Source organism: Cucumis melo, chromosome 1, assembly GCF_025177605.1.
Source record: "Cucumis melo cultivar AY chromosome 1, USDA_Cmelo_AY_1.0, whole genome shotgun sequence".
NCBI classification, from domain to species: Eukaryota; Viridiplantae; Streptophyta; class Magnoliopsida; order Cucurbitales; family Cucurbitaceae; genus Cucumis; species Cucumis melo.
The window spans coordinates 13,741,635-13,755,914 of NC_066857.1; the positions used below are offsets into that span (position 1 = coordinate 13,741,635).

The 14,280-nt window shown below is 33.7% G+C and overlaps 1 protein-coding gene across 1 annotated transcript; it reads left to right on the forward strand.

Annotated features, from left to right (window-relative positions):
- The first annotated feature begins 9,845 nt into the window (after window positions 1-9,845).
- Window positions 9,846-13,597, forward strand: LOC103490156 (uncharacterized). Its single transcript, XM_008449540.3, has one exon. It carries the CDS (start codon window positions 10,279-10,281, stop codon window positions 13,381-13,383), a length of 3,105 nt encoding a protein of 1,034 aa, XP_008447762.1. The 5' UTR covers window positions 9,846-10,278; the 3' UTR covers window positions 13,384-13,597.
- The last annotated feature ends 683 nt before the right edge of the window (window positions 13,598-14,280 follow it).

The window sequence follows — 14,280 nt, forward strand, 5'->3', positions numbered from 1 at the left end:
GTCCTATTTAGTTTCATTAAACTAAAATAAGACTAAATTATAATCCTTTTAGAATTAATGTGATCTTAGGCCTATTTAATTTTAAACAATTTAAAATTAAACCAAATTTATCCTAAGATCCTATGTTTGCATGCAACTCTTTATTATAGGTTGACGGTTTCTAATTATCAATTTTTCTAACTATTATAAAATTAGTTAATTAGTCTTATAATCATGCATACTATGGTTTAATTAATAAAAAACAAATTGTAATTAAATAAAACCATATTACATGCAAAATAATACATTACAATTATATTAAACTATGGATGTAATGTGTTCAATGCAAATTGATTTTCATCTTAATTAATATAACACTTATATTAAAACAAATATGAAAATCAATCAAGCATACACAAGACATTAATTTAAATATAATAAATTATATTTAACTAAGTAATGTCATGCATTATGCTTATTCAATTTCATATATTTAAAATATCAACATATTTTAAATTACTCATGAAATTCACAATCATGCATTAGTACCATACATTATAACATTTATAATATATAAAAATGCATGAACATGCTTAATCTAAAGTGAAATTTATCTAAATGACATCCATAAAGCATTTAAATAACAATTGAACCTGTAAAATTGACCCCTAGGATAAATAAAGCAAAAATTTTAATAATAAAGTTTTAAATTTATCCTAAAAGTGCTTCCAAAGCTCCAAAGCCAGTCTCAAAACCTTCAAAAAGCTTCAAACCGGACCCAAAAACCTTGAACCAGTCAAAAACAAAACTAAACCAGCACAAAAAGCTTAAAGCGACCCAAAAACTTAAAGAACCAACACAAAACCAAGCTGAATCGACGCTAGCCATGAGCCAGACGATGAATCGGAGCCAAACCGCTGAACTAGAGCCAACTGGAGTCGATCGCGTCGAACTGAGTCATCCAAAAGTCGATCTGCACCGAATCGCCAGAAGTCGAGCCTTCCTCCATGACTACTGACGTCATGCTGATGTCACGTTGATGTCATGATGACGTTAGCCCTTCTTCAACCTCCAGATGCACTGCAAATTTTTTGTCTTATTTCTCGTGCAGTATCGAAAAGCTCCCCATTAAAGGCCTTTCGATTATCCATTTTGGACGAATTTGGTATGAAAATTCTTAGAAAAATGCAATGAATCTAAATATTGACTCTAATTTACAAGATTTACAATAAACAAACGTCCAAAAGTGCAAGGGCCTTTACATTTGATCAAATCAAAAACTGTAAATATAGCCAAATTATAGTAAACATTCAATTGCAAAAGCTCACACTCATAATGCGAAAATCCCACCTAACCAATGCAAATTTTTAAAATTCTCAATTAAAATTAAGATTACTCTGATACCAATTAAAGGGATGAAAGTCCTTCGATTGGTATCAAAGCTATAACAGAAGTATTACACAACCATAACTCAATTTTAATTGGAACCTAAAAATACCAGTACATTGTCAAAAACTAATTTATTAATGGCTAAGCATGAGAAGAAAAAATACATTAGACGAACAGAATTACAGAGAAGAGGAATACATGTCTACGTTAATGTCTCTAGATCTAAAAAACTTCAAATTGGGGCACCACCACTTGGAAACTTTCCTAATCTCTAGGTTGAGATTTGGTTTGTAGGAACCAAATTGGAAGGGAATGTTTTAGAGAGATTACACAGAAGCAGAACTTCCAAAATCACATAATTGTTCTTTGCGACTTACAGAACAACTCTTCTATTTTGTTACGTGGATATTTTCCTCTTCTTCAGACGAAAGAAGTGAGAAGTTGAGAGAAAAAATGGAAACGTGGAAAAACCACCCACGTTCTCTATTAATTTAATAAATTAATATTAATATTAAAATAAATAAATAATTATTAAATTAAATTAAATAATTAATTAAGTTAATAATTAATTAAATCATATTTAAATGAATTTCTCTCGCATAATCTATAGTTTTAACTTAATTAATTTAATTAAATCAAATTAAACTAAACTATTAATTAATTTCTAAATTAAATATAATATATTTAATTTAATCCAAATTTGAATTATATTCAAATATAAATTTCTCTCATAACCTATAATTTTAATATGTATCATATACATATTAAATTTTAACCTAGAATTTTTATACGAATCTAATTCACATTAAATTAATATTTGAACTTATTCAAATATTTTATTCTCTTGTAAATTAATTTTGAATCATATTCAAAATTAAATTTATATATTAAAGTCTAATTAAAATATAAACTCTATATTATAATGTATCACCATACATTATATTAATTCCCAAAGTAAATTTGAACATTTCAAATTTCAACCAATACAATTAAATCTCATTACCCTTTACGAGCTAGGAAGGGGACTTAATGAACCTACAGATCATAAGCTACAACGATATGAGATTAATTAGCTAAACTCATTAACCACATTAATCAATATTCGTTAACTGTATGTACACTCCACTGAATATTCACAGCTGAACTCTTCTTACTGTAGATATATTTCTAGTCATTCATAAGTGTTTGTAACACCTGTTGGATGAAATTACCATTTTACCCCTAGGTTACTTATAGTCCTTAAATATCAGTGCTCCTCTAATGAACAACCTGTTTATGGTCCAAGCACTAAACAAAAACCTCTCTCATGCCATAAAGAGGGTAAGACCTTTTGTTCAAGTCCCAGAGACACAATTTAAGGGAACACTTATCTACTTACCCTAAAGTCGAGAAGGAGTGAATTCCATCTTGTGTGATTATGTTTCCAGCTCCTCACTCGGTCTTGTCTCCAAAATGATAAGCATATTGAGTCAGCAATCTGACCACTCTCACCCGTACAAATCAAAGGATAATTCCTCGTGAATATGAGTTTATAATACACTCAGGAATAAGACTATGTTACATAGATCATCCTAATGAAATAAAAACCTAACTAGTTAATGGAGTTACATCTAGTGGTTACTATTTCGCAGTTCGGTCTTATGCAAACTCATTGCATAGAATATCTTAACTCGCATATCACCTACACGAACGCGTTGGATCATTGCATTTGTATCAAATACAAAGTTATACATATCCATAGTGTTACTAGGATAAGTTACTTAGCCTTATCCTTATACTATAGACCCTTTAAGCTGATCTTGAACATTGATTCATGTATGGCTCTACATACTGTTCAAGACTCATCAAATAGCTTAGGATGTTAGTTTATTGGATTTGGGTTATTAAGACAAAACTAATAATAAAATTAATAACACTTATTAAAATTATAATAACACTTTATTAATAATAGTAAATGAATTATATTTATTCTCTACGAGTTTTAGGACATAAAACCCAATACAAACAAATTTAAAAAATGCACTTCTTCGTACTGTTTTTCTGGAAAATTTCAAAATAGTTAACGTAATATGTATATAGATTTAAATATATATTTTCTATTTATTTGTTTTTAAAATCTATATAATTTCTAGAAGAATATAATTTTTTAAAATAAAAATCAACAAAAAAAACTATGGATAATCGTAATTTGCATTATTTTAGGGGACGGTCTAAAATTTAAATTAAAATTGTTATTAAAAATATATATTATGTACTATTTCATAAATTGTTAATAAATTATTTAAAATATAGCAAAGCGAAAATCTTGTATATATATTTGGCATTATTTTAGGGGAAGATCTAAAGTTCAAATTCAAATTGTTATTAAATATATATATATTATGTATTATTTAATAAATTGTTTAAAATATAACAAAGCAGAAAATCTTGTAGAGATAGTTGACATTATTTTAGGGGATAATTTGCATATATAAGCATTATTTTAGTCGATTTAGTTAAGATTTACCAAATTTCAATATTCTTTGCAAAATAAAACGTCTTTGTGAAATCTGCGATATCTTGCTTCATTTTTAGAGCTACTCAAATACATTGTATCTAAAATATATGAATTATCCTATACCCACGGGTATATTCGGATTTAATATAATTAAAAAAGGGACAAGCGGCGGATTTTTCATTTTTCTTATTTTCTCTAGTTTTTGTCATTTTTCAAATTTCTATTTAAAAATTTGCTATTTCCACGATTATCTCAACTAATTACATGTAGTTTTGCATGTAATTGGGTTATTTAAAGGTTGAAAAACATTCGACTTTTTAATGATTTTTTCCTTGAAATTATTATTCACCAAAAAGAAATTTCTCTCTTAACTCAATCCTCAAATTTTCGTCTCACTCTTAGAAATCATTAACTCATAAGGTCCCATAATCTGGTTCTAAGTTCGAAGAATAGCGGATCAATCCTAGTGGTTGTCCAAGTTCGAATTCGTGTCCTAGTGGTTGTCCAAGTTCGAATCCGTGTGGAGGTTACATGAATTTGGGAGCAACAAAAGTATGATCTCAAAAATATAATCGTTTAGATTTGGCTAGACGATTGTTTAGATTTGGCTACATGATCGTTTAGATTTGGCTAAACCAAATCTAAACCATTTTTTTTTCAAAACTTGGTATTCGATCGTTTAGATTTGGCTAGAATGAATTTTGTTCGTAGCAAGAGGGATCAATTCCTACTGGATGCACGCCAATGGGAATGATAAACGATTTTTTTTTCAAAATTTGGTATACGATCGTTTAGATTTGGCTACCTTAATTTAAATGTCTAACCAAATTTTTCAAGATTCTTATACACTGATTTGGTTACCTAATCTAAATGTAAAAAAAGAAAAGAAAAAAGACGATACGATGCAAGCAGTGAATGCAAAAAAGAAAAAAAAAAGAAAGAGGAAGAAAGATGCACCTAAAAAAGAAAGAAAAACAAGAAAGACAATATAAAGAAATAGATTTAGTTACCCAAATCGAAAAAAAAATGGAAGAAATCGCAGCTAAAAAAGAAGAGTATAGAGGAAGACGATAAAAAAAACGCAGAGAAGAGAAAAAGATGGAAGGGCAAACCTAGAATATTTAAAAAATGGCTAACTTTATGGCCTTTGTTACATGGGTCGTAAATATTTCAGTAGTTTGTTATATTTAGGAAAGTTTAATAATAATAATAATAATAATAATAATAATAAGGTTAATTTTCATAAATATAACAAACTACTCAAATATTTACGGTTCGTGAAACAAAACCCACAAAGTTAACCATTTTTTAAATATTCTAGGTTTGCCCTCTGTCTTTTCTCTCCCTTTTGCTACGATTTTTTTTTTCGTATCTTCTTTCTTCCTTTCCTCTTTTTTTTTTCATTTTGCTGCGATTTTTTTCCATTGTCTTTTTTTCTGCAATTCCTTTCCATTGTCTTTCTTATTTTCTTTCCATTTTTTACGTAGTTTAGACTAGGATAACCAAATCTAAAATATCGTGTATAAAGAATCTTGAAAAAAATTGCTTAGATTGAAGTAGCCAAATCTAAACGATCATGTACCAAAAGAATAAAAAAAAATTATTTAGCCAAATGTAAACTATCGTGTACTAAAGAATCTTGAAAAAATAAACGATCGTGTAAATAAATCTAAACGATAATGTACCAAAAGAATTTTAAAAATTTTCGTTTAGCCAAATCTAAACAATCTTGTACCAAATATTGAAAAAAAGAATCGTTTAGATTTTGCGATCATGTAGCAAAATGTAAACGACCAGATCTAAACAATTATGTAACCAAATCTAAACAATCATTTAACCAAATTAAACGATCGTGTAACCAAATTAAATGATAGAATTGAAAAAAATAAATCGTTTAGATTTGACTATCAAAATGTAAACGACCAAATCTAAATGATCATGTACCAAATCTAAACTATCGTGTAACCAATAAACGATTGTGTAACTAAATTAAGTAATAGAATTGAAAAAAATAAATCGTTTAAATTTGGCTATCCAAATCTAAAAGACCAAATCTAAACGATTGTGTACCAGACAATAATCAAATTTAAAAGATCGTGTACCAAACATATTACATGCGTTGTTGACTGCGTGGTTGACAGGACATTTTTTGTATTTTCCATTGTGGGTCTGTGGGATTTTTCCGTTTTCTGAATTGTTCTATATGGTGTACATATTTTGCTGCTTTGTTATATTTTTGAAAAAAATCCTAATATTATTATTACTACTATTATTATTATTATTATATTTAATTAATCCTTCTAGATCCGCGCGCCTCTTTTACCATCATCTTCTTCTTCCTTGTTTGTGACATAGCCATCGCACAATTACACTCTTGTGAACCCTTGCCATCCGACAACTTCCAAGCGTGCCAACCTTATCCGTTCTATGCCCAGATGAGTCGCTACCTTAATAGTCGTATCCCCTGGTCGTTGCACCGTCGTTTTCGTAAACCTAAGCCATGTGAAGCACACCATGTTAAGCGCCTTCTCCGTTCTACGTTCAGACGAATCGTGTCACCACGACCAGTCATTGTTTTTGGTAAGTTTGGGGAGATGATTGGGTTTTGTGGTGTTTTCTTTTTAAAAACCCATTAAAGTTAAACTAAAGGCTTTTAGGATAAAGTGCCTTGGAATTAATTAGGATTTTCATTGTTGAAGCTAATTATAATTTTTTGGAGCAATTGTGCACTTTCCCATCGAGGTTGAGTTGGTTTCAACTATTTGAGTAAGTTAAATTGGGAGAAATTTTGGGTCATTAGCCAATTATCAATTTTAGTAATTAAGTTATCGATTTGTTTTTCCTTATTGTTTGGGTTTAATTCGTTGGAAACCTATGACTGTTAGGGAATATCTGTTAGCTAATCTCAAGGTAAGAGATTCTACTATTGCATTTTCGAACTAAATTTCAAAAACTGCATGTGTTTATGGATTATGCAGTGATGGTAGCTAAGATGCAAAGTTGATTTGTGTAGATGTTGACTGATGTTATATGATGATTAAGCATGATTTATAGATTCCATGCTCTATGGATTGTTATGTTTTATGGTCTGTTATGATTGTTGATTCATGCCATCTTTAAGTTATTTGTTACATGCTTTTGGACTATGGTATGTATGTTAACTTTGGTTGTTAAGTTTATACTTGCATGTATTGTGTTCCTATCTATGGGGTCACTCGCACGACTAGGGGTATTCCTACAAGATCACTCGCACGGTTAGGGGTGAACCTACGGATCACATACATGGTTAGAGATTAGTTATACTATGTTTATACTAGGTCACTCGCATGACTAGGGTTGTTCTTGGGATCACTTGAATGATTAGGGGTGTACCTACGTATCATAGACATGTTTAGAAGTGTGTACCTACAATCACTCGCACGACTAGGAGTATTCCTACAAAATCACTCACACGTTTGTACGGTCTCACTCGCCTAGATGTGCTCCATTAAACACACGACATTATTATTATATTTCTAACGGGAAGTTAATAGACCACCTAGCGGGACCAGTAGTGAATCCCTTATTGGGTATATTTTATATACTCACTCTTTTATATGTTTAATATTTCAGGTAAAAGGTAGAAGATCTGGAAGCTGGTGAGTGACATGAAAGAACTGTGACATGACATATGGGAACTACTCAGTTTTGCTTCCGCTTTTCGTTTCATGTTTTCAGTATTTTGATTTTAAAAGTTTATTTAAACCTTTAACTATTTCATGTCGTTTCTCTCTAAACTAGATAGGGCTCGATCTAGAAGCAAGTTTTTCATGGTATTTTACAAATTTTGCTAAATTTTGTTTTACGAATAGTTGTTCGAAAATTATTTTAACAAAGATTTAGTTTTCCTCTTTTTAAGAAAGTGCCAAAATTGTTATTTATCTTTTAGGTAACGACCTTAGCTTAGTACAAAAAGTTGGATCGTTAAACTCATGCTTGCCTACATAGTATTTATCTCTTTATCACGATCCTTCAGTTGTTATCCAAACTTTAAAGAATTTGACTCGTGATTTCTTCTTGTATCATGCTCAAGGCATGGATGGTATGACAACATCAATTGGGAGACTACATAGTGTGCTCGTCTAATGGGCGGTTTTGGTATTAGTAATTATTATGTTGGCAACTGTGCCCTTCTTGCCAAATGGATCTGGAGATTTTTACACGAATATAATGCCCTGTGGAGACTACTCATTGTGACTAAATACTATTTCTCTAACTGTATTTGGCCTTTATCTATTCGTGGTTCATCAAAATCTCCTTGGAAGTTCATTTTTCAGATTACAAATTTGGTGGTTAGCCGCACTTGACATCATCTCGGTAAATGGTACATTTATCTCCCTGGCTTAATTGTGGTATTCTCTCAAGTGTTTTCCCTTACCTCTATTGTTTAGCTTGTTTTTCAGATATCAAGGTGGTTGATGTTTGGGTTGAGGATGCTGCTCCTTGGGATTTGTGTCTTCATTGTAATCTCATGACTACTAAAATTGTTGAATGATGGCTTTATCATAACATTTAATGTTTTTTTTTGTGAGGTTTTTAACTCTTGGATTTGGACTATCGACCCTACTTCCTCTTTCTTGGTCAAATCTATTATGAATGATTTGGAAAAAAAAATGATATTAGCCATGCTTCGGATGTCTATTCGACTATTTGGTTAGGTCGTTATCCCAAGAAAATTAATTTTCTTGTGGGAGCTCAATCATAGTGCTATCAGAATCGCTGATTGTCTTCAACGTCATATACCATACATGGGTATCTCTCCTTCTTAAGGTCATATGTGTCGCACTCATTTTGAAACTATTGCCTACCTTTTTATTCATTGAACCTTTGTTTCTTGTTTTTGGTGATATATTCTTGATACTTTTGGGTTGGGTTGAACCGAATTTTTCTACCCCAACCCGAGACCCAACCTAACAAAAAAAAAAAAAAACCAAAATTTTTAATCTAACCCAACCCACATTTTAAACTAATCCAACCAAACTCTTAGGTAGTCTAGGTTGTTGGATTATTTGGTTTATTCTTACCCCATAATATATATTGATATACTAAAAAAGGGATAGTCAAGAAAGAGGTAAATGTAGCTGTTAAATTATTAATTACAAAAACCAAGAAGTTAAAACGGGTCTTTTAAAAAATATAACAAAGCGGCAAAATATTTACACTATATAGAACAATTTCGAAAATGAAAAAAGTCCACAGGCCTATCGTGGAAAATACCAAAAATGTTCCGTCAACAACCCACACGTAATATATTTGGTACACGATCATTTAGATTTGGTCATTTAGATTTGGCTACAATTTATTTTCAATTCTATCGTTTAATTTTGTTACATGATCGTTTAATTTGGTCACATTTAAATTTAGTACACGATCGTTTAGATTTGACTCAAAATTTGGCACACGATCGTTTAGATTTGGCTAACGATTTTTTTTTTAATTCGTACACGATCGTTTAGATTTGTCTACACAATGATTTATTCTTTTTTTACACGATCGTTTACATTTGGCTACTACAATCTAAATGATTTTTTTCAAGATTCTTTATACACGATTTTTTAAATTTTGCTAATTTTTGTACACGGTTGTATAGATTTGGTTACTCAAATTTAAATGAACCCAAATTTAAACGACGTAAAAAAGAAAAGAAAAAGAAGAAAGACAAGAAAAGAAATTGTAGCGGAAAAAAAAAAGAGAAAGACGATGAAAGAAATCTCAGTAAAGCGGAGAAGAAAAACATTAGAGTAAACTTGAAATATACTAACTTCATGTGTTTTGTTATATGACCCATAAATAGTCATGTGTTTTGTTGTGTTTATAAAAATTATTCGAGTAAAAAAAGACAAATGCAACAAAACCAATATGATAAATAAAATATCAAACCCAGACAACGAGCAAAATGGGAGGAAGAAGTCCTTTCTTCTTTCTTCTTTCTTCTTCTTTTTTTTTTTTTTTGGTATTTTAGATATAGATAGACAATAGGGAAGGGATTTATATTTATCCATTTAATTTAATAAAACATAAAAAAGCCCTAAACTCTACCCGCTCTAAAACCCAGCCAAAATTTCTTTTCTCCTTGGCATCTTCTCCACATTTCCACACATCTGCAACCAACGCCGGCATACCTCCATCGGCAACGCTCCCTCAACGTTTCTTTCTTCTCTAACCATCTCCATCTCTGCTGCAAACGTGCCGCTTCCCTGCCTTCTTCTGCTTGTCGCCGACGGCTCACTGCACCCTCTGAGAAGGAACGCGAGGGAACAAGATAAGCAATAATCTGCATATTGTAGAGTAAAAGAGAAGCTTTTTTTGTCAATTTGATTTTGTAAGGATTTTGTGGTTTTTAGGGGTTTTTTTCCTTCTCTGCTTTAGGTAAAATGGATGATCTCGAAACTCGAAGAATTAGAAACATATGTATATTAGCACACGTCGACCATGGCAAAACGACACTTGCCGACCATCTTATAGCCGCCTCGGGGGGCGGTTTGATCCACCCAAAGATGGCGGGTCGCCTCCGTTTCATGGATTATCTTGATGAGGAACAAAGGCGGGCGATTACCATGAAGAGCTCTTCGATTGGTCTACGGTACAAGGAATACTCTATTAATCTCATTGATTCGCCTGGCCATATGGATTTTTGTAGTGAAGTTTCGACGGCTGCTAGATTGAGTGATGGGGCATTGGTTTTAGTTGATGCTGTGGAGGGCGTGCACATTCAAACCCATGCTGTTTTGCGACAGGCTTGGATTGAGAAGCTTGCGCCATGTTTGGTTCTTAATAAGATTGATAGATTGATATGTGAGTTGAAGTTGAGTCCTATGGAAGCGTATACTCGTTTGTTGAGGATTGTTCATGAAGTTAACGGGATAATGAGTGCATATAAGTCCGAGAAATATTTGTCCGATGTGGATTCAATACTTGCAGGTTCTCCAGGTGAGGTAAATTATGAGAATATCGAGTTTATTGAGGACGATGAGGAAGATACATTTCAACCACAGAAAGGGAATGTGGTGTTTGTATGTGCTTTAGATGGATGGGGTTTTGGCATTAATGAGTTTGCTAAGTTTTATGCTTCAAAGCTTGGGGCCAATGTATCTGCATTGAAGAAGGCCTTGTGGGGTCCGCGATATTTTAATCCGAAGACCAAGATGATCGTCGGAAAGAAGGCCATGGCTGGAGGAAGTAAAGCTCGGCCTATGTTTGTTCAATTTGTGCTTGAGAGACTTTGGGAAGTTTACGGGGCTGCTCTAGAAACTGATGGGAATAAGGAGGTACTTCAGAAGGTTAACAGTACATTTAATTTGAATATACCAGCTCGAGAACTTTCTAACAAAGATCCAAAGGTGGTTCTTCAGGCTATTATGAGTCGTTGGCTTCCTCTTTCAGATGCAATATTGTCCATGGTTGTGAACTGTATGCCTGACCCAATTGCTGCACAATCATTTCGAATATCACGGTTGCTTCCAAAGAGGGATATAATGGATTCCAGCGTTGATGCCAATGTATTAACTGAAGCAGATCTTGTCAAGAGATCCATTGAAGCTTGTAATTCAAGGCCTGAAGCTCCATTTGTTGCTTTTGTGTCCAAGATGTTTGCGGTTCCAGCAAAAATGCTTCCACGGAGTTATGGTGAGACTACTAGTGTTTTTGCTGATGATGGTGGAGATGGTGAATCAGATGAGTGCTTTCTTGCATTTGCAAGGGTATTTAGTGGGGTTCTTTGTTCTGGACAGAGAGTTTTTGTGCTTTCAGCTTTATATGACCCAACGAAAGGGGAATCGATGCACAAGCACATTCAGGAGGCCGAATTGCATTCGTTTTATCTAATGATGGGCCAAGGCTTGAAACCAGTGACCTCAGTAAAAGCAGGAAACCTTGTAGCAATTCGTGGCCTTAGCCATCACATATTAAAAGCTGCAACTCTTTCATCCACAAGAAATTGCTGGCCTTTCTCAAGTATGGCATTCCAGGTTTCTCCTACTCTTAGAGTTGCAGTAGAGCCATCTGATCCTGGAGATATAGGTGCATTGTTGAAAGGCTTAAGGCTTTTAAATCGAGCAGACCCTTTTGTAGAGGTAACTGTTTCAGCAAGGGGAGAACATGTACTTGCTGCAGCTGGAGAAGTTCATCTCGAGAGATGCATAAAGGATTTGAAGGATAGGTTTGCCAGGGTAAGCTTGGAAGTCTCTCCACCTCTCGTATCATATAAAGAGACGATTGAAGGAGAGGCATCTAGTGTGTTGGATTATTTTAAGGTGTTCTCTGAAAGCACAGACTGTGTTACTAAGAAATCCCCAAATGGTAGATGTATTGTCAGAGTGCAGGTACTGAAACTTCCACCTGCTCTTGCCAAAGTACTTGATGAAAATTCTGACGTGTTGGGAGATATTATTGGAGTCAAGTTGGGGCAGAACTATAAAAACTTGGAAACAAAGAGATCAAGTCTGAGGGAAAATGAGAATCCACTGGAAGTAGTAAAAAAACTAATAGCAGATGCAGCATGTAGTGATCTATCTTCAAAGGATGACCATGAAAGCAGTCGGGTTGACAAACACAATGCACTGTGGTCAAAGCTTCTCAAGCGAATTTGGGCACTTGGACCACAGCAGATTGGTCCTAACATTCTAATTTGCCCAGATCCCAAAGTAAAGGATCCTGATTGCTCTTTTCTTATTCGGGGCTCACCTCATGTGTCACAGAGATTGGGTTTTGTGGACGATTCTTTAAATGGTAACTTGGATCCTGAAACGTCTTTGGAAGGTGAGACATCTGCAGCATCACCGGAAGGAACTACAACGCAATGTATGGAAGCAGCATCTCTCGAGAACAGTGTTCTATCTGGGTTTCAGCTTGCTACATCCGCTGGGCCATTATGTGATGAACCTATGTGGGGGTTGGCATTTATTGTTGATGTCTCTATTTCTTCATTATCTGGGAATTCTGAAGAATCTGAATCTCCCTTTCAACCAGAGAACAACGCTATCTTTTCTGGTCAAGTTATGACAACTGTAAAGGATGCCTGTAGAGCAGCTGTGCTTCAAAAGAAACCACGGCTTGTTGAAGCCATGTACTTCTGTGAATTGAATACTCCCACTGAGTATTTGGGTCCAATGTATGCTGTACTCGCACGAAGGCGAGCCCGGGTTTTGAAAGAAGAAATGCAGGAAGGTTCACCTTTGTTTACTGTGCATGCGTATGTGCCCGTGTCAGAAAGCTTTGGTTTTGCAGATGAATTAAGGAGATGGACTTCTGGAGCAGCAAGTGCTCTTCTAGTGCTTAGCCATTGGGAAGAACTATGTGAAGATCCTTTTTTTATCCCCAAAACGGAGGAAGAAATAGAGGAGTTTGGAGATGGTTCTAGCGTGCTTCCCAACACAGCAAGAAAGCTCATTGATACTGTAAGACGGCGTAAGGGTCTTCCAGTGGAAGATAAAGTTGTACAACATGCAACAAAGCAGAGAACTTTGGCTAGGAAAGTATAAAGATATTACTTGATTGTTTGTAGAAGTATACTACTATTAGGCAATACATCTTAAACCTGTTATTTCCCCCTTTCTTTTTCTTTTCCTTTTGGGTGCCGGAGGGTGGTGATGGACATAGTAGATAATACTTAGTTTTTGGTAAAATTATTGTTTGTTAAACACTTCTAACATCCAATTCTTTTTCATTTATAAAGTTCTAATCAGTTTTAGGACACTTCCAACTTCCTCTTTCTTTTTCTTTTTTTTTTTGTTTTTTAACTTGTATTATTTTCTTCAGTACTATATAATGTAAGCATATGTTGTAACATCAGTTGTATTTCTTTTTCACAAGAAACAATCTTCTTGTTAGCAAGTATAGGTACAAAATAAAAAGGAAAGACAAGTATTCTCTCACTACATGCCAACTGGGTTTATAACTCCATTTGAATCTAGCTAGGAAAACAGGAAAGTACAAATCCATTCTCATTTATTGTACAGTTGCCATAAAGTGAGCCTAGACATTAAAATGCTCAACATGTTAAAAGAAAAAAACACATTGCTTTGTAGGGCACAGGTAGTGCCAACATGGCATGGCTGCAGGTTGGCTATGTGCGCTCAAGCCCTTTGGTGGCCTTGCCAGCATGCGTGGTAGCTGTCACGAGCATGTTTGTCTAAGGTGTTGTTTGCTCAAGACTGCATACTCGAACATCCTCAAACTATCTTATTTTGATGTTTGTACTTAGTTTAGCTTATTGCTTTCATTTAGTTGTCGTCGAGCTAGGGTGTAGCATTATGACATTTTAATATGCAATTCTGTCAAAACTAAAATTGTTAAAAATGTACTATAGAGAAGATATAGTAGTTGAATCCCCGACCAAGCCTTGTTGTACTCTTTGCAATCTAAGCTTTTTTTACAAT